At 40.2% G+C, this 20,680-nt stretch overlaps 2 protein-coding genes and 1 long non-coding RNA gene across 11 annotated transcripts in view; all 3 read right to left on the bottom strand.

Moving 5' to 3' along the window:
• Positions 1-695: 695 nt before the first annotated feature.
• On the bottom strand, positions 696-6,459 carry LOC123516625. The gene is made up of 2 exons (XR_006678266.1): positions 6,390-6,459; positions 696-5,082 (listed from the first exon to the last, which is right to left on the bottom strand). It is a non-coding gene; the product is annotated as an uncharacterized LOC123516625 (long non-coding RNA).
• Positions 6,460-10,570: 4,111 nt separating this feature from the next.
• Positions 10,571-13,742, bottom strand: LOC123517052. Of its 2 annotated transcripts, none has more exons than XM_045276879.1 (4): positions 13,682-13,742; positions 12,634-12,732; positions 11,570-11,722; positions 10,571-11,373 (listed from the first exon to the last, which is right to left on the bottom strand). In XM_045276879.1, the coding sequence occupies exons 2-4, from the start codon at positions 12,706-12,708 to the stop codon at positions 10,945-10,947; spliced, it is 657 nt and encodes a 218-aa protein (XP_045132814.1). In that variant the 5' UTR covers positions 12,709-12,732; positions 13,682-13,742; the 3' UTR covers positions 10,571-10,944. The 2 variants fall into 2 exon arrangements, with proteins under 2 accessions (XP_045132814.1, XP_045132815.1); XM_045276880.1 differs by having other exon boundaries at positions 12,634-12,793; positions 13,682-13,739.
• A 675-nt stretch (positions 13,743-14,417) lies between these two features.
• LOC123516601 (sodium-coupled monocarboxylate transporter 1-like) overlaps positions 14,418-20,680 on the bottom strand; it is a 54,013-nt gene continuing 47,750 nt past the window's right edge. For 5 of the 8 annotated variants that reach the window (XM_045276140.1, XM_045276139.1, XM_045276138.1 and 2 more), the window contains exons 4-10: positions 19,208-19,362; positions 18,878-19,018; positions 18,408-18,617; positions 17,690-17,808; positions 16,505-17,372; positions 16,118-16,212; positions 14,418-15,646 (exon numbers count right to left, since the gene is read on the bottom strand). In XM_045276140.1, the coding sequence (XP_045132075.1) occupies positions 15,402-15,646; positions 16,118-16,212; positions 16,505-17,372; positions 17,690-17,808; positions 18,408-18,617; positions 18,878-19,018; positions 19,208-19,362 (1,833 nt within the window). In that variant the 3' untranslated portion in view covers positions 14,418-15,401. The remainder of the gene's footprint in view (positions 15,647-16,117; positions 16,213-16,504; positions 17,373-17,689; positions 17,809-18,407; positions 18,618-18,877; positions 19,019-19,207; positions 19,363-20,680) is intronic. The other 3 variants (XM_045276145.1, XM_045276144.1, XM_045276146.1) reach the window with 2 other exon arrangements.

Genomic DNA, 20,680 nt, shown 5'->3' with positions numbered 1-20,680 from the left:
TTGTTTCATGTAGTAGGCTTTTTACCCTTCATTTAATTTTTTTTTGGTTAATTAGGTTAAGGTTAATTTAGGTTACAAGTCCCTCAAGATCATTAGGGATGAGAGGTAAACATAAGTTGAAAAGTCTTAACTTGAAAATTAGCCATTTGCAACAAAAATTATGCAGAACATCAGTTGATTGTCTAAATGTCTCACCACAAAAACATAAGCCACCAGAAAACTGACCATCCAACACTTGGAGAATAAAGAATGAACATTGGTAAGTAGGTCTCAAGCATGGCATTATTATACAGTAGATAATGAAAGCAAATATACTATAACACAATACATTAGAAGACACCAACTCTTTTTGGAAGGGACTCATTCATACCATCACAGATTTCAATGCAAAAGTTAAAAACAAGCAATAATACAGTATTTGAGAGAGAGAGAGGGGGTTATAGTGGAACAGGAACACAGACTGAAGTTTCACTGTTACCAAATCCTATGAGAAATGTAAAATGTATGTTGCCTTCCACACACATTTGTAGAATCATGACAAGATGTCACAGCTCATTATTCATGGAATATATTATTCCACTCAGTACATGGTAAGATAATCTGGATTATTAACTGAATTCTGGGACATGATAATTGTTAGGAAACAAGCCTAATTTGGGACAACATAATATTTAGGAAATTAACTAAAACATAAGTCCAAATCTTGAAATTTACTTGCACAGACATGTCAGACAAGAACAAACCATAAGTGTCTTGTCCTTATAGAAGCTTATTGCCTTATACTTATAGCACTCTTCTGCCAAATCAGCAGCAGGAATCAAACACTTTATGCAATGTCAAGAGTAATGTTATTAATAGTAATCACCATCAGCAGATACCACTTTTCATATAGGAATCCATACAGATGTATCCAATACCACATCAGTCACTGCAGATAGTGCTGACACCAAAAGATGTCTGCTTCACACTATGTACTACCATTCATTGCAACACTGGCTGTCTTACATTGCCTGAACATTCAGAGGTGTACAACATGCTGTTGACACAACACAAAGTACAGCTGCCTGATGAATCCACCAACTTGAGAAATAACCCCATACACCGGGAAACACAGCATTGTCTCAGAACACTTATGTAATAAATCACAATATTTCCAAGCATCCCTTACTTTGAGTAAAACAAATACAGATACAGAAATAAAACACTGTAAAGCTCAGAGACTAAAATTAACAAAATTTAGTGTCTTTAGTGAAATCACAACCTAGAATTAATAAAAAAAAAAATATACACAACTTTCAATGTTACAATGATAATTTTCATGAAACTCTTTTGAACTCCTGAACCTAAATCTAAAATATTGCGCTTTAGTTTAAATACTAACCTATTTTGCTGTGTAAATGTACATTATGAAGTGCATGGCAAGCTTGCTAATAATTACAATTATACACTCCCTCCACTAACTCTTAAAAAAAATAGAGCTTATATTGCTTTCAAATCACGTTTGACAAAAAAGAGAGTGAGAAGAAAATGCCAACAATCCTCTTAATAAAAGGAAGAGTTCCAGCTTTGGTTTGCAAGACAAAGCTGATGCAAGTTCTGTTGTTAGTTAATGTAACAGTATGCACTACAGGACTTGCTTTCGACTATTTTCAAGGAAAACACTTTGAAGCCTCCTACAAAAGATGGAAACATGTGCTTCACCATTCATTGAATGAAAAGCACAAATGTGATATGTATGATAGGTGTGTCTATGTTCTGTGTTGACTGCTTTTCTTCTTTGGTTGCACAGTTTTCCTTCGGAGCAGAATGTTTCAGCAATGAAATATAAAATACCAGGTTTCTTCTTTAATATCTCAATATAACAAGTTGAGATTTGAACAGTTAAACAGATCCTCTTTCCTGACAATTTTAGTCACAACAACATTGCAAATGCCCAACTCCACAGTATGCGTGATAAACAATTCTCATTATATCTTTTAAGTACCATCATGAGCTTCATAAGCCCCAGATATACCTCACATCTAGTAAATAGTTACAAAAATAAAATCATGCTTTATCCCTAGTCCATACCATGATGTGAATCTTAAATAAACCTCCTAACCAAAGAGGCAGAAAGTATCAACTGTGAGAAATAAATGCTCCTGAAAATTATACACTGCTGAACCTCTTAAACCTTTAATGGGCTACACATTATATCACTGTGACTCCACTACAGACAGAAAAAAGTGGGCACTCAAAGAATTGTTAGTACAGAAGTCCATCAATAACCCAAGTTTTCAGCTCCTGCCCTTATGCAAAGTGACGAAGTACATTTGATTTTACATGTGTAATACACCTTGGAAGTTATTCCAGAACCTGTGACATAAGGTACAGGTAAAGAGAGGGCTATGAAGGTGTTTGAACTGTGCAGGCTCACCCCATCTTCAGCATCTGCCTGAAGGGATATGGTGCCCTATACAGTATAAGAATTAAAGAGGTGGCAGCGGCAGCAGCGGTAGTGGTGATGGTGGAGCCAGCAGATAAGGAACAGATGGAGAATGATCAGAACTACTGATGTCGAAGAAGAAGAAGAAGAAGAAGAAGAAGAAGAAGAAAGGAGACGAAGAAAGAAGAAGAAAGAAGAACGAAGAAGAAGAAGAAGAAGAAGAAGAAGAAGAAGAAAGGAAGAAGAAGAAGAAGAAGAAGAAGAAGAAGAAGAAGAAGAAGAAGAAGAAGAAGAAGAAGAAGAAGAAGAAGAAGAAGAAGAAGAAGAAGAAGAAGAAGAAGAAGAAGAAGAAGAAGGATAACACTACTATAGTCATGAAGTTAGCACACACTCTCAGTGGTGGCTGTAGTACTGCTAGTAGTTACAGAGTGTACTACCAGGCTGCATTGAGAAACCCTTACATGGGATGTGCTCGCCCAAATTATGAAGTGCACAGTCGCCTTACTATATCCTTCACCAACTATTACCTGGCCTGCTTTGGGTGGCCCATTTACTTTTGTGACCCTACAGAGGTCCTGTCTGGCTACATGGGCCAGCTGGATTCTCCCGTCATCGCTGCTTATCTCCATTCAGGGCATGTATCGCTCCTAGATGGGAAAGAGGAGATAGTGGTGGACTCCCTTCGTGAAAGTTTTGAGGACAGTGAGACTCTGATGACATTTATGACACCTATGACACCTATTTGGTGCTATTCAATTGGTACCCTGAGGAAACATTACACTTTCAATAAATGCCTGTCTGTCATATCTAATCCTATTTCAACCAAGTCCCCAAGGGTGTTCTGTCTCTCTTTTTTTTTTTATACCATGTGGGATTTTCACGGGAATTTATGGGCTAAAGGGGATACTTTTTGGGGTACCTCCTATCTCAAAGCCCACCCGCTAAGAAACCGTTGCCCCGCGTGAGGAAGCCCAACCTACACTCGGACCGTGGACAGGATTCGAACCCATGCGCTTGGAGACCCCTCAGATCCCAAAGCGAGCATGGTTCCACTGTACCACCAAGCAAATGCAATGCTATCACATCCTAGACTGATTTTGCACAGTTGAAGGACTTCTGTACCCTAAAATAATGCTACATATTTGGTCTTCATATAGCACTTCATCAAACTCCCAAACAAGATAACATATTTACTATGCATAGTGTAACTGGCCCAGCTAAAAAGGTTCTGCACCACTATCCACTAAGAGCTGCTTCCTCATGGACGGACAGACAGCTTTGGGGGCTAGAATAACCAGACCAAGACAACATGAGACTGGTCAACACAATACATAGTAATACTATACTAAAAAAACAGGAATTCAGTACACAATTGCATCAATAAGGGAAATCTTTCTCACAAAAAATTGTCCTGTATATGTTTATATTCAAATAACACACATAACCTTATCACCTCATATAACCTAATGGATCACAAGTACAAAATAATATTTGGTTTATCTATAAAATAACATTACTGAGCCACCCTTTTCCTAAAAGGACTTGCTACTGAACAAAAGTCAGCATATTGACATCTTAAAGCCTCAACTGAATCTCATTCCATCATTAAATAAACCCTGGAGACCAGTGTACTGTGCACACTAAACATCGTTGTAAAAACCTCATCCCTCCTGGATTTGACTAAATTATCACAACCGATCTGGAGAATTTGCATCATAGATGTCAAGGAAGGATCTTTCTGAACCATTTGAGCTGAGGTGTAGGAGTGTGCATGACCAAACTAACAAAGTGATGCTAGACTAATGAGGTTGTGAGTCTGCTTCCCAAACAATCAAACCTTGGTACTGATGGGATGCCTTACCAGATTAAGGTACCAATAATTAACAGCAGACTGAGTTGATTCACAATTACTTTGGCTGTATGAATCAACTTGTTGGAATTAGGCCTGAATACATAAATCAGTTAATTAAGACTAATGTTTCCTCTACAAGAAAGGGTTCAGACACTTGTAACAAGAGTCCTTGCAGCACTCTACTCCAAGGTGAATGCTGCAGAACATAACCAATAGAATAATGAAAAGCCAAATATTTGTACATAAAGTTAATAAATATACAACAAAAAATATTAACAAAAAAAAATAATAACAGTCATGATATACTAACAATATGAGGGTTTTCTCTCTTCATATCTAAGTCCCTGTGATTTTTGAAGAGAGAGAAAACTTTTTGAAACATGTACATCCATCCTATAACTGGTATAAGGCACTTATTAACATTTTTATCAATGGTAGGAAGTGTGCAATAAAAAAGTGCTGCAAAAACCTGCAAATAAGGAATTGCAAAAATAAGCACCAAAATGTGGAATGGCACATCTCCAATGTGATGCCAAAACCTCCATATTGACACATCAGAAGAGTCTGATGTTTGGTGTAGCTTGGAATGCTCCATTGAAAATTCAGCAAACTGATCAGCAATATCAAGAAAATAATACACAGCTGCAAATGAGGAGGCAAGGTAGAGGGCCAGGCAGAGCCAGGCGATTCTTTGACGGAAATTCATATTTCTTGACTAACGGAGATGTAGAGTTCCAAGTGACGTGTCTTAGTGGCATCGTCCAGCAACTGCAGCCAGGTCCAGGATACCACTCTCAGGCATAGGCTGAAAAGATTAAACTTGGGTGAATCTACAGGAAATAACTTGGCACACTGATACCTTAAAAAAGCTCAAAAATTGATATTCAAAGATGGGATGAATGAATGTGAATTTACACAAAACAACTTGGCATGCTCAGCTATAAAGACACTTAAAAATGGACATTCAAGTAAATGGTCTAGAAATTGCAATCTTGTCAGTTATTTAATTTATATATATTTACATATCTTTCACAATGTGCCTAACAACTAACATAATAAGTCTGCCATTGGAATGATATAATTTCAGTCTTTAATGGGAGAATTTACTTGAAATAACACAATATATTAAAACCAATATATATATATATATATATATATATATATATATATATATATATATATATATATATATATATATATATATATATATATATATATATATAATGGATATTCAAGTAGACAATACAGAAACTGTCATCTCACCAATCTTTAAAAGCAGTCATCACCAAAATAAATTAAGTAACATTCTTTCACACACTGTGCATAAATTCTTGGAACAATATTCTGGATAGGTTTTACATACATACATACACCAAGGCGGTCTCCCCCAAAATAAGGGGCTTGCCATGGCAAAGCACACAACTTTTATATTCACAATTAGCATTTTGGACTAAAAAAGTTAGGAGAATGTATCCTTACTGTCCCTTTACACTACAGATATCAGCTGTACAGCTTGGTCAATTTGGTACATGAACATAATTCTTTCATAGCAAATATCTTCAATTACTGCACCCAATAAAAAGGACCTTTTTGTTTGTTTGAATAAAAATTTAAGCAACTATCCATTGTTAAATGACCAAGACTGAAACATGGTGGGTTGGAAAGGATTGGCACAAAAACAATTGCTTCGTTGCCTTACGATGAAGTTAAGGACGGTATTGAATATACTAACACTGCTCTTTAGTATAAATCTCACTTGTAAATTCCTATTCTCTTATTAAAATAGTTACCATGAGATTTAGCGCCGCGTCAGCTGAGTCATGTATACTATGTGATAAACTGTCTCATTTAAAGTAGCTGACTTAACACTACGGTTTCACTGAAGGTGTGGTGGTGTGGGCGGAGAAGCTCGCACACCTGGGGGGTAGCAGCGCCTGTCACGTCACCAGCACGACCACCTGCTGCCTCGCGATGGTAAGTATATTGAACTCTCTCCTCAGTTAATGCAGCACGTGGTAACTCATTCACATAACATATATTACGCTTGAACAAGCGCTTGCTACGATCATCATGACATGTAATATCGTGCAGGGGAGCCTACACAAAGCTTACTTGAGACAGCCACGGCTACCCAGCCAACCTCGCCGCTCACCAACCAATGTTTACATTGGCTAGATACTCCGACGAAAGAAAACGGGGAAGTATAGGGACAACTTGCTCATACTTGCACCACAAGTTATTTATCGGGTCGTATTCTGAGACCTCTTTCCATCAATAGCCGACTGAACTAACATAACATAACATAACATAAATAATAGGATAACAAAGGGCCACCAGGGCCCATCTAGGTTATCCTGTATCAGTCGCACAGCGACCTCGTCATCAGTACTTAAAGATACACTTACAGTACACAATACATTATATACTAATTCTAAATATTTGGGCCATTAACAGGGCTAAGTCCTGCAGCGAAATCCTCTACAATTTGTGGTCCCCATACATGGGGATCATGTCTTATTTAACTATAGTAAATTTCTTATAAAAACTATCATGCAGTGCTATACATAATTATAAATCTAATAAATTTAAGTGCTTATCTAATCTGTTTTTAAACATTGTCAAACTAGTGCTATTTACAACCGTCTCTGGCAATGCATTCCAGAAGTCTACCACTCTATGACTAAAGAAATATTTTCTTATATCTAACCTGCAGCCTTGCTTTCTAATCTTCCTGCCATGATTTCTAGTCCTATTTCCTCCTCTAAGGTAAAGAAAGATCTCACATCTATGTAGTTTGTATCTGAGAACATTTTAAATAACTCTATCATATCCCCTCTTATACATCTCCTCTCAAATGAAAACATGTTTAATTCCTTTAATCTATCTCTATACTCCAGGCGCTTTAATGCTGGTATCATCCTAGTTGCTCTTCTCTGAACTGCTTCTAACATGTTGATATCCTGCCTATAGTGGGGTGACCAGGCCTGTATGCAATACTCTAAATGGGGCCTAACATAGGAATTATATAAGCTACGCACCACTTCCTTACTTTTATAACTAACATTTCTATTTATAAAACCCAGGATCCTATTTGCCCTATTTCTTGCTTCTAAACATTGCTTTGAAAATTTCATAGTCCTGTCTATCACTACTCCTAAATCCTTTCCTTCCTCTACTGCCTCTAGCCAACATCCCTCCATCTCATAGTTAAAGTTTGTGTTGTCTTTACCTAAATGCATAACCTGACACTTATCAGAATTAAACTCCATCTGCCACCTGTCTGCCCATGCTATCAGCCTGTCCAGGTCTCGTTGTATTCTGTAAACTAAGAGCGTGGTTGATGTGTTTATTAGTGCGTGATGTTTTGCCTGGGCCACCCTGTCTGGTAAAGCCATCTTCATAACTGGATGTCTTATAATAAGAGAGAGAGAGAGAGAGAGAGAGAGAGAGAGAGAGAGAGAGAGAGAGAGAGAGAGAGAGAGAGAGAGAATATGAGATGAGAAGGTTGGCATATTTCTAACTTAATTAAGCTCCCTTTATACCGAACTCAACTTCACTGCGTTAAAAAAAAAAGTTATCTAACGGGATCAAACTGTTCGTGAACTGGGAACACATCAACCTTCTAAGGATTGTTTTTCGAACTTCATGGGCGGACTCGCGGATCGACTCTGTCGGGAAGGGTGCTTAGCTCAGAATGTTAGCTTTGCTAAGAAATTTTAGTTCGCCGCCCCGTCCTGCAGTTACACGGAGTGACAACACATACTGAAAACGAGATAGACGTAGTTCGCATGGAACTGTCGTACCTCGATCGTACTAGGAACGCATTGGAACGTGGTGTGGTCAGGCATCACTTGGCACACCGATCTGCTCCGTTTCTACCTCGTTCATCCCGTTCACAGACAGACCCAATTCGATCGCATAACGACTGACAGTCTCTCTCTCTCTCTCTCTCTCTCTCTCTCTCTCTCTCTCTCTCTTCCTGATTTCACTTTTTATTTTATTTGGACGATATCTGGCTAGTCATAGACAATTTGGGTGTCCTGCGTGTTCTACCTTGCTATAGATCTCAATCAGATTTATTATATTTGCATAACGGTTTAGGGCGTGCTGAGAACGAGTTTGGTGTAACTGAGCCCTTATGAATGAATTAGTTCACAAGATTAGTGTTAGAGTAATATTTTGTATTAGTAGTAGTAGCAACAGTATAATATTGTGCGCACATAGAGTACGCACTTATAGTAGTAGTAGTAGTAGTAGTAGTAGTAGTAGTAGGCGTAGTAGCAATATTATTATTATTATTATTATTATTATTATTATTATTATTATTAGTAGTAGTAGTAGTAGTAGTAGTAGTAGTAGTAGTAGTAGTAGTAGTGATAGTAGTAGTAGTAGTAGTAGTAGTAGTAGTAGTAGTAGTAGTAGTAGTAGTAGTAGTAGTAGTAGTAGTAGTAGTAGTAGTAGTAGTAGTGGCAGCAGTAGTAGCTAGTAAGAACGATAGCAAATTATTGTGTACAGCCTAATCTACCTTCTCTTTATTTATCATTTGCCCACAAGTAACATGCATAATTCTTAATAGGTTTGTCACACAATGAAAAATGGGCACTGTCTTAATATAGTCGTACCTCCAGCTCTCCTCGTTTACTGGCTCCCCCTTCGCAGCTCTTTCACTCGGCTGACATGACGTAGGAATGAGAATATGATAACCAGAACTAACCTATCCTAATTTTAACCTAACCTAACCTAACCCTAACTTTAACCTAACCTAACCTAAAATAGCTAACATAGCCTAGTTGAAGCAACACGCACGGCTGATACGCGTCTTCCTTAGAGTCCTTCAGCCAATAGTATGATTAGGTTATATTAGCTAGGTTAGGTTAGAGTTATGTTATGCTCGTTTTGGTTATCATATTTTCATTCCACATCATGTCAGCAGAGTGAGAGGTGCGAATGGGGAGCCGGGAAACGAGAAGAGTTGGAGGGACCACAATATAAGAACAGTACCGAAAATTGTACTGTACATGTACGATAGTTGAGTGTTTAATAAAATTGAGATTACATCAGCAGCCAGTGTTCTTTTGGCTAATAATTGACTACTTATGATGACTTGACATTCAACATTGTATATAAATCATAATATGATAAGAGAGAAGAACATTTAGAAATAATGCAGTGATTTTGCTATGGTCTTCGTTAATGTCCTGTGAGAGTAGTGCCTTTGTTGGTCACAGTGTTTAGTTGCCGTGAGCCACGGTGCTACATGGTTGTGAGGTGAGAGTCTGTACAAAAGACGGTTCGGTCAGCGAGTACGTGAGGTCATCGCTGATAGTATCGTGATGTCAGCTGCCTTACCGCTTCATGCAGTACACTCTCTTGTCTGAACACAGCTATCTTCATGTGTTACAAGAAGAGAGAGAGAGAGAGAGAAGGATAACAAGGGAAAAATATGTAAAGATAATAGTAAGTGCATGAGTTAGTGAGTGAACAGGGAGTGAATCAGATGGTGCACTGCCCGCATGCTGGTTGCCCCAAGTATGTCATCCTTGGATTGGCCGACCAGTCTGTCGTATGGATCCTGATCCACCGCAACGGATCGAGGCCAAGAATACATATAACGAATGCGGCGTTTATTAATATGAAGGTGAGGAGCACGACGCAACCTAAGCTTATGATAAGGAAAAATAATTCATATGGCAGGCATATAGTGCGTACAATGGATACCACCTGCAATGTAATTAACGTCAAACTAGGTGGTTCGAAAGACTCAGTCTTGTGGGAATCCTTTCACGAAAAAAAGAGTTGATGCGATAAGGGAAGAGATAACATGATCATGCGATTCTCCTAAAAAAAAAAAGTGAATGAATAAATATAATTTCCACCAATTTATATATGTAAAACACTGTGATTGGAATACAAACCTCAATTTTGTGTTCCAAGCATTGTAGAGGACGAGTAAATACCAAGTGCATTTACGAAAACCCGAAATACCTGTCCTCGAGTCTACAACAGAACAGCGTCGCGACTCGCACTGAACCCAGAAACACGACTTCCTTTCTCGAGCCACTAGGCTATATAGGCGGGTGTCGCTGGTGTGTGCATGCAGTTTCATCATGCAGGCTTTTAGAACAATGGACCATAAGTAGGTAAGTGTCGGGAAGGATATATATATATATATATATATATATATATATATATATATATATATATATATATATATATATATATATATATATATATATATATATATGCGTCGAGGAACATTTATGGGGTTACATGCATTACAAGTAAAACCCTTCTGTATAGGTCTTTTTATTATTCTTTTCCAACTTTATTTCTGATACAAAACACGGCGTTTTTTTTTTTTTTTTTTTTTAGACGAATTAATCGTTTGAAATCTCTCTCTCTCTCTCTCTCTCTCTCTCTCTCTCTCTCTCTCTCTCTCTCTCTCTCTCTCTCTCTCTCTCTCCAACTTCCCAGGAACACTGACATCGAAGTTATGGATTACTTAAGATATAAGAACAAGTAAGTGAGAGAGAGAGAGAGAGAGAGAGAGAGAGAGAGAGAGAGAGAGAGAGAGAGAGAGAGAGAGAGAGAGAGAGACGATTTCTTGAATATTCTTGAACAAGTCCACATAAAAGTAAGAGTGTGAGACCTTTCTTTGAGTATCTAACTAAGGGGAAGGTCCTGGAAGGGTGGTAGCGTCTGACACAGGGTAGGGCGGATAGTTCATTGAGCTGGGATACACAGGATTGGTGTGGTAAACATTGCCCAAACTCTGTGAATACAGTGTGTCAGGCCCGAGGTCAACTGTGTCATTTCTGGGCACTATGGACGCCGGCGCTCCCGGATGCACTTCGAGGACCGGCGTGGAGATTACCACCGGCTGCTGGTGTGGCGCAGGGACTGTCACTGCGTTTGTAGGCTGAGTTGGTCGGTTAACCAAGGCAGTGTATGAAAAGAAAATCTCGGCGCAGTAGATACCTGCGAGAAACAGGCAAATGATTCCGCTGGCAACGAGATTACCGGGGTAGGAGCGAACCAATAGAAGGATGGAGGAGATGAACAAACCTATGACGTTGTAGGAATACAAGGCCAGCTCCTATTAGAGAGAAAAACAGTGGTTATTAACGAACTGTGCTACTACATCTAACTCCTCTCTAGAAACTAATCATATTACACAAAAGTTACAGTGACTCAAAAAAGCGAAATATTTCAGTGGCACAATACATGGAAAAATACAGGAGACACATTATCCCTTAATTCCCTATACTTTCACTCCCCCCAGCCCTACCTACCACTGGCGTGTATTTCAGCTGGGTGTAGCCGAGCACATACACCGTGAGGAAGACAATGGCGTTGATGAGACTTGGCACCAGCACGCTGGCAACGTAGGCAGGCGAGCCGTCATTGTTTGCGAAGAAAGTGATGATGGCGATAATCAGCAGGAACTGCAGAAACAGGTAATTAATTTCTCTCTCTCTCTCTCTCTCTCTCTCTCTCTCTCTCTCTCTCTCTCTGTCTGTCTTTCTCTCTCTCAGCAGTCATCTATGTTAACAAAATAAATGCATGTGTCCTGATAGCACAGCTGCACCCCGAGATTAAAATTGGTGTCAGCTGAAGGTGTGGCCTGCATTGCGGCGCCTCTCTTGAACCCTCCCATGCTGAGATGCGGTTTGTTCTTTAGCTGTAGTAATGATTTTTTTGCTTAGATGTGGAAAGAAAGGGCAACGTAACTCGAAAATATAGGTGCGACCACAAGAGAGAGAGAGAGAGAGAGAGAGAGAGAGAGAGAGAGAGAGAGAGAGAGAGAGAGAGAGAGAGAGAAAGAAGAGGGGGGGATATACCGTTCTTATTTTTGCCTATGGAACTTTCATGATGACAAATCTTAAGGTAATTTGACGCCAAAGACCGACGCACAGACACAGTAGGAAGCATTAAGATCTCTCAGCCTAAAGGAAGAGAAGAAAAGGGAGGAGAAAAAAAAAAAATAAATAAAACACACAAACTTGAGTCTTTCAATATAAAAGTATCAACATCCACACTATGGACAGTAATACCTTTCCAACACTGATCTGGAATGTATATGACCCCATTGCCTGATTCATTGTTTTACGGGATGAAGAGGAGGAGGAGGATGAAGAGAAGGAATAGATACATTGCGAGCAACATATGAATAAAAGGAAATATGAAAACTGGGAAAATATCCAGTTGACTTTCACAGGACAGTTCTTGAATGAGTAAAACGTACAATTTTCAATGAATCATCTACAGATTTACTCAGTCTATTGCAACTAACCAATATTTGCACAGTTACTATGTTTCTATCCGATGAACATGTGTTTCTTTTGTTCTCACTTACAATTTCTGGGATTTTGATGGCCACTGCAGGCTCCTTGATGATGTCAGGGTTGGATCTTGTCCCCAGAATGGCCATGGCTCCTCACTGTTTTACTTTTGCCTGTGGAAATGTGTTGTGTTATGCGTGGCGGCGTCAGGAAATGGCACGAGCGAGGAACGTGCTGGTGGGGAGAGGGGGAGGATATCCGTTTTCAACAAGTAAAAGAAAAAAAAAAACACACACACACACAAACAAGTGACTTGATATGACAGTACTCTGACTACACTGCGCGTTGGTATGGCATAGTATACAGCGCGACGACAACCAGAAGTTTCATGATGGATGTCTTTCACACGCTAGTCATAAGTCATGTGTCTCATTGTCATCCATTACCAATCTTAAGTTTCTCTTCTTTACATGAAAATCTGTTAAAGAACTTAACTCGATATTATCTTCTTCCATTGTGAAACGAGAGCTTCTTCAGCAGTGTTCAATGATCTATACATTACAAATACCAATACCAGTGTTTGTATTTATTCCTTGAAGTCAACCGTTCTCAACTTTGACGTTTTTTTTTTCTTATTCATTTATACACAGTAAAATGGGAGCTTCTTCATTAGCATCCCATGACCTATCTACTAATAACACTAGTTTCATTGTTTGTGTTTTTTTCTTGAGGTCAACTGATCTCGACTTTGTTTTCTTTTATTGACTGTCAGCACTTCATCTTCCACCATATCTCCAACATAAAGTGCTACTCTTCCTTTCCTCCATTTTTGCCCTGCCTTTCTGATCAATAACCTTCTATCAGCATCTCTGAATGTAATGGTGTCCTTAGTGTCTTGATTTGACCACGTGACAGCCCTGTGTCTCGCCCTCTGAATGGCAGAACATAACGTATACCCATCTAGGGTGTAATTACAGTGTACTTCATCATCAGATAAGACGCGATAATGGCATTATCAATTAATTTCTCATGTTTTGATAATAATAGATTGTAGAATGTCTAGCAAGTGAGTTGAATCGCGTACTTTATCCGTGTGGTGGACACTCACGCCTTCACACTCACCTGTGCTCCGCGTACAACACAATGTTGGCCGCTACCTGTGTGGTGGACTAGTGAGAAGAAACAGGACTATACACAAACTTCCTCCCTCTTGTCATGATAACACAATCTGATAATCACTGATAAGGGAAAAATATAAAATAAGCAATATTACGGGTTATTTTTTATTTACATTTATTGTTTCTTTTCTATCTCTCCTTGTTCCTTTTTTGTATATTCTTATTGATTTCTTCTAAGTGCACTCACTTTCACTTCATGCATTGCTTAGCGTGAGTGAGAGTCTCCCTGCCTTGTGAGGAGGACCCTATCGGTGACGGGTTTATGACTGACATGCTCAGATTCACGAGAGCAACGTGAGATCATTGTGTTTGTGGCGATAGCAAGGATGACTTACCCATTGTATTGACAGTATGATAGCGAGGCGGGCGATGAGCTGATGACATCAAACATTTGTTGATTTAGTAAAGGATTATGTACATAGTGCATTGCATTTCATCATCTTCAGTCAAACATGACAGTTCTGATACAAATTAATAACAAGAACAAATCACAATATCATGATCGCCGGCCGTGTGTGGTCGTGCTGAAGCAAAAGGTAACAGGGTCTTGCTATACCGACTGTCTTTCGTTTCGCATACACCCCCCCCCTCACACACACTTAAGTGCCAGCGCTCGTCGTTGGAGTCTCTTTCACATAAACATGAAAAACAATAAAATGAAAAATAAATGAAATAACATACTGATATAAATAATATATTGTAAAAAAGGTTTGATTACAAAACACTACAGATATTTGCTCTCTGTATAATTATCATAATAGTATCATAGAGATAAGTGATTACATTTCACATAAGTACCTGTTATAACAAAATATTCAATTGACATAGCATCTACATACATGTATACAAATAACAAATTGGTAAAAAATAACGAAACATAATGCCGGAAATCAGTCTCACTTTTATTCACGATCGAATGGCTCAGGATTGTGAGACCGCAGCAGCGGGACGGCAGCGGCCAGCGTCCATCGTGTCCTGCCTGGCAGGACCGAACGCTGCCACGCAGGACCAATATCAGCGAGCGGGTTGGGGTAACGAAGCCACACAGTCCCGCCATACGGAACAGTGTCTCAGCAGGGTATGGCTGGCCCAGCCTGCCCGCGATGGTTCTACCTCACTACACACTGCGCACATTGAACACACAAATGATAAGGAAATGACAAAGAAATCTACATGAGTATGGCAGACGAGGCAACTCCTCGTGTACACACGTGACAGTTTGTGACACGACAGCAAGAGAAACACAAGGCCAGTGCCGCTACGCCAGGCACGCTCCTCTCGGGGCTTTACAAACCAGACTGTGGCTTCCTTTTTTGCGGAATTATACACATTTAGCACTCCTAGCGTTATCAGCGTGTCAGTCAGTATAGGAAGCCACCCAACAACCTGTACAGTGCCACTTCACATCACAAAAAGTTATGTCATTGAATCAAATTTGTTTCACTCACTTATTCAACGACACACGTGTACTGACGGTACCATCCAATCCTTCGTCGGGCTTCAGTTCTGTGCTGTCTTTAAGTATGCTCTGCAATTACGCATTTCAAGTCTGTGGAATCACTCGAGAAATTACATACATGATTTTGTGAACGAGATCAGTGCCGGATTGTCGCTCACTCTTTGGCAACACCAAGTTTCCCGAATGCTCTGCGGTTCCCTTAGCCTCACACCACGCCATTACCATCAATCTCGTTGTCTTTGGTATCTTTGGTGTCCATCAAGTTATTCAGAGGATCCCTGGTTCCGGTCTCGTCACTCGTGTCCCGTGCATTATGGTCCCCTCGTGGTCGCCTTCTCAGAATGGTCTTGTAGAAAGATTCTTTGATTTGCAGTTTGAGTGACCTCTGAAATATCCTCCACATTCCAGGATCGACCAGTTTTTCTTCCACATCCTCGGGCGTGTTGTAGCCTAGAGACAGAAGATAGAAGATGGAAAACAAAGAATAAGTATTACGTTTTTTTTTTTTTATTTACACCATGTGGGCTTTTCACGGGAATTTATGGGCTAAAGGGGGTACTTTTTTTGGGGCACCTCCTATCTCAAAGCCCACCCGCTAGGAAACCGTTGCCCCGAGTGGGGAAGCCCCTACACTCGGACCGTGGACAGGATTCGACCCTGTGCGCTTGGAGACCCTCGGACCCCAAAGCACGCATGGTTCCACTGTACCAATGACAAACTTATTCCCTGCATTTCTCTACAGTGACTGGTGATTAACAGGAGGGACAACGTATAAATCTGGTAATATTATCGTACTCTAGAGATAATTTGTCAAAGATCGCAACCCAACTGTATATGTATTTCACCTCCCAATGTTACTTTCAGATAACTTTTTGGGGTGTTTCAAAAATACTTGGGCGGAGGTAGCGCAGGAGGACGTACCTGTAATAGCAGACGCGATGAGACTCAACAGAATGCATAACATCGATCCCCACAATGGGTTGAGGCAGTAGGACAACCCGAACAACCATTCATCCCTGGAAGAAAAAAGTAAGACTGTGTGATTCATCTTTGGAGTGAGGCGCCATGACAACGAGATCATGACGCCACAAGGCAGTTATAATCAATGTAGAGGACGACAACTTAGTTTAGAATTCCGTTGGATCTCTCTCTCTCTCTCTCTCTCTCTCTCTCTCTCTCTCTCTCTCTCTCTCTCTCTCTCTCTCTCTCTCTCTCTCTCTCTCTCTCTCTCTGTGTGTGTGTGTGTGTGTGTGTGTGTGTGTGTGTGTCGCTGTTACAACAAAAAAAAAAAAAAAAAAAAACACTCACGCGATGCCCTCAGACGGGACAGGTGAAGGCGTGACAGTGGTGGTGATGTTCTCCAGGGTCGGGGCGAGGGTCGGGGCGAGAGTGGTGACGATAGTGGTGGCGACGTCTTCTATTTCAGTGACGTTAGCGGTGACGTTTGCGATGGAGGTAGCGGGACATCCTTCTTTGGACAAGGGAAGGTAGGGAGCCTTGGGGATGCTTTGTTGCCCGATTACCATCACCCCGTTGAAGGCGATGGCGAGAATAAAGCCGATCGTGGCACCCTGCAGGGGAGAGAGTGTAAATGAAGAATCTGCAGTGAGAGAAAAAGGGAAAGTAGAGAAATGTAGATGGAGAGGAGGGTGTGAGAAAACTGTAGATAGGAGGGTGGGAGAGTGAGAAAGAAGGAATGACATGGAAAAGAAATGTGGAAAAGAAAAGAAGATAAAGACGTACGGAGATAAACAAACATGAAACAAGATGGATAGAGAAAAAAAGGAGAGAAAGACGGAAGGTGATAGCAGAAAATGAAAGTGTGACTGAGAGAGAAAGAAATACATAAAGAAGAGAAAGAAAAAAGAGTGATTGGGTAGGACATTGTGATACATGCATGCTGAAGAGAAGCACGTCAATAAAGATGGGAAACGGAAAAGAAAAAGTGAGTGAAATAAGTATGATGGGGATGGGGAAGGGAATAAGAAGCGAAGGAATGTGTGCGAATCGTCACATACCTTAGCAGGGACCCATGGAAGGAAGAGAGCCACGATGAAGAGGCCGATGAGAGGTCCCGTGAGCGCTCCGTTGATGGCCAAGACAGTGGTGAAGAAGGATTTGCCAAACTGTGACACAGCCAGGCCCAGCACGATGCCCAACACACCCGAGAGGAACACTGACGAAAATGAAGACGATGGAATGAGAGAGAGAGAGAGAGAGAGAGAGAGAGAGAGAGAGAGAGAGAGAGAGAGAGAGAGAGAGAGAGAGAGAGAGAGAGAGAGAGAGAGAGAGAAACAAATCGTCTCAGGTGTTGGTTAAGATTCTTGCGTGGACATTTGTAGCTTCAGAATTAATAAGAGAAAAAAAAAAGATACATGGTTTTGTGGTTTTTGGATTGTATAACACTGGCGAGAGAGAGAGAGAGAGAGAGAGAGAGAGAGAGAGAGAGAGAGAGAGAGAGAGAGAGAGAGAGAGAGAGATGGGAGTACTTACCTATAAGTTTCTGCAGGTAGCCGACCTTAATCTCACTCCAGTCTCGGAATACGGGCAGCACCTTCAGGAAGTCCTCCCACAGCAGCGCCGTCATGGAATTGAGTTGCGTGGACACCGAGCTGCGAGGTGAGAGCAAACTAAGTAATCAGGTTGCAAGTGCTGAGTCATTAAGGAGCTGTTGAAGAAGATGAATCAGGGCGATAGGTGAAAATAGGCAGACATGATTCCTACAGAGACTGGCACATGAAGAGCTGATGGCTTCTTGCACCAATCTTAATTTCTTGGTGCTCTTAGAACCTTGGGATGAGTAATGATCCTAAGCAATCTTTCTTCTGTTACACTTATGTTAAGACGTAATGCCATCAAAACTATGTCTGGAACTGAGTGAGATCAATCAGTGTGGCAGTTGGTGATTGAGTGAATGAGACAATTACGCATCTTTGTGGTTACTGTCCATACGGAGTTCGTCATTTATTCAACAGTCATGACATTCACTCAGGCTTGATAAGGTTAGATAAAAAAAAAAAAGGACGGAACTGGTTATCAAATAGAATGATACGTAGATAAATGGAAGATACACAGTAATCAGATTATTTGTGCCCAGTCATTTAAAATATTAAACAAATCTTTCAAATTGGTGGGACTACCACGTGTAGGCCTGGTGGATTTAAGCAGCTTTCCCCTTTCTTTTTTCATGTTCTAGGCAAAACATTGTTACCTGAGTACGGCAGCGTAGACAGCGGCCACGAAGAGCCCAGTGAGGCCAGGGATTTTGGTGAGCTCCCTCATCACATAAAAGATAAGCACGATGCTTGGATCTGCCTTGCCCATGGGATCACAGTCCCTGAAGTAAGCATACATCACCAGGCCAGCCAAGTTGATGAGGAAGCGCAGTGAGACCAGAGCGATGGCTGAGTAATACAGCACCCTGAGAAAGAGAAGGGAGAGAGTGTCGGGGGCTGTATTGCGTGGTAGCTCCTCTTCCCCTTTTCACTCTCCACCAAAAATTCTTCCTTAACACACACAACACACACACACACACACACACACACACACACACACACACACAAACTAGAGAAGTCACTGGCGTAGGGTTCTAACTGGCCTTGGTTGCATAGAAACAATGAAGGCAAATATGATGACCACTGAGATATGCATCACACTCATCCAATCCTACCCCACACTCACCACTGGGCATTCCTGACGCTACCGGTGCTGAAGTAACGTTGAACCTGGCTTTGGTTGACTGCGTTGTTGCTCAACGTGAAGAAGAAACCATAGATGACGCAGAGCCAGAAGCTGTGACGCTGGTACGGGTTCAGACTCATGCTGCAGAGGACGTGAACATGTTAGGTAAGCGCTGGGTGATTGATGGACCGAGTGAGTGTCAGAACCTACAAAAAGATCAGTTTGGTTCCCGTGAAAGGCACCAAGAAACGTAGACAGAAAATGGATAACATTTACTGTCTATGATTAACCGACTATAGCTCGAAGTGCATTTCCGTTTCTTTGACTTACTTGAAAAACTCGAGTCTGTCGCCGTGGTAAGCAATGTCTAACACGTTTTCTATGCCTCCCATATTAACAGCGCCTTGGATCACGATGGCCAACACACCAACGATCATCACCACAGCCTGCAGGGTGTCGGCGTACACCACAGCCTTCACCCCGCCCTGCAAAACACACGGAATGAATGATAAAAGAATATTGAGTATATTGATGGATGATATTAAAAGCAAGACCTATTAATATCTGACAAATTTCCACACTTCACCCTCTCAGAAAGCTATTACATAGAGTTGCCACAAACACCTCTTCCAATATTATCTATCCACATATTGACAGCCAATGAAAGATTTGTATGTAGAATTGCTACTATATAGACAATATTTCAGTGATGCATTAAAAGTGCCATTGGTGATTTCCGGATTTTAGGGAGAAATGGTATGTATGGGATTACTTTTTAGATATCCGAAAGCTTTCACGTAGTAGTTCAACTTCGAGATAGGGGGCGAGGCAGCACATGAGTTGACAGCCGAGGGAAGGAGGAAAGACAACCAGCCAGTTACCGCGCTAGTGATACCCACAGAGGGCTACTCCAGGACTCATAAGGATCTACCTATAGCTCTTCGCGGCCCTAACAATAACAGCAACAACAGATCAGTGTTTTGTGTGGTCTGTCTGGTTAAACGGACTGGTCTGTGTGGCATCTCAGTGAAATGGTCACCTTGGCACTTCAGATCAGACGTGAGTGAGATGTTTTGTTTTTCCTTTGTAGCAGGTAGTAGAGAGTTGGTTCATGCCATGTTTTCATGAATGGTTTCCCGTTGATGATGTAGCAGCATTGTTAAAAAAGTTGGAAAATCATACAAATAGGAAGGCGGTGTCGTAGTGGATAAGGTGGTGAGAGTGGGATCGGGTAGACGTCCACGCTTAGGTTTGAATCCCACCAAGTACGGCCTTGAAACTATGCCATTTGTCGGGTGATTTAAAGTTACCTACATGTCACCATGATACCCAGGTTCTAGATGGTTACACCAAAGATGTGCTTGGGTGGTGATATGGGTACCACTATAAATAAAATTGCTTTTGCCACTAATGGGTGAAAGCTTAACAGCGCTTCCTATACTCTTCAAGTTACCTACAGGCGCTATAGTCCAGGACATTAAAAAAAAAAAAAAAAAAAAAAAAAAAAAAATATATATATATATATATATATATATATATATATATATATATATATATATATATATATATATATATATATATATATATATATATATATATATATATATATATATATATATATATATATATATATATATATATATATATATATATATATATATATATATATATATATATATATATATATATATATATATATATATATATATATATATATATATATATATATATATATATATATATATATATATATATATATATATATATATATATATATATATATATATATATATATATATATAT

The sequence above is a fragment of the Portunus trituberculatus genome, chromosome 41, assembly GCF_017591435.1.
Source record: "Portunus trituberculatus isolate SZX2019 chromosome 41, ASM1759143v1, whole genome shotgun sequence".
In the NCBI taxonomy this organism is placed as follows: Eukaryota; Metazoa; Arthropoda; class Malacostraca; order Decapoda; family Portunidae; genus Portunus; species Portunus trituberculatus.
This window is presented reverse-complemented; position numbering and strand designations above follow the sequence as displayed.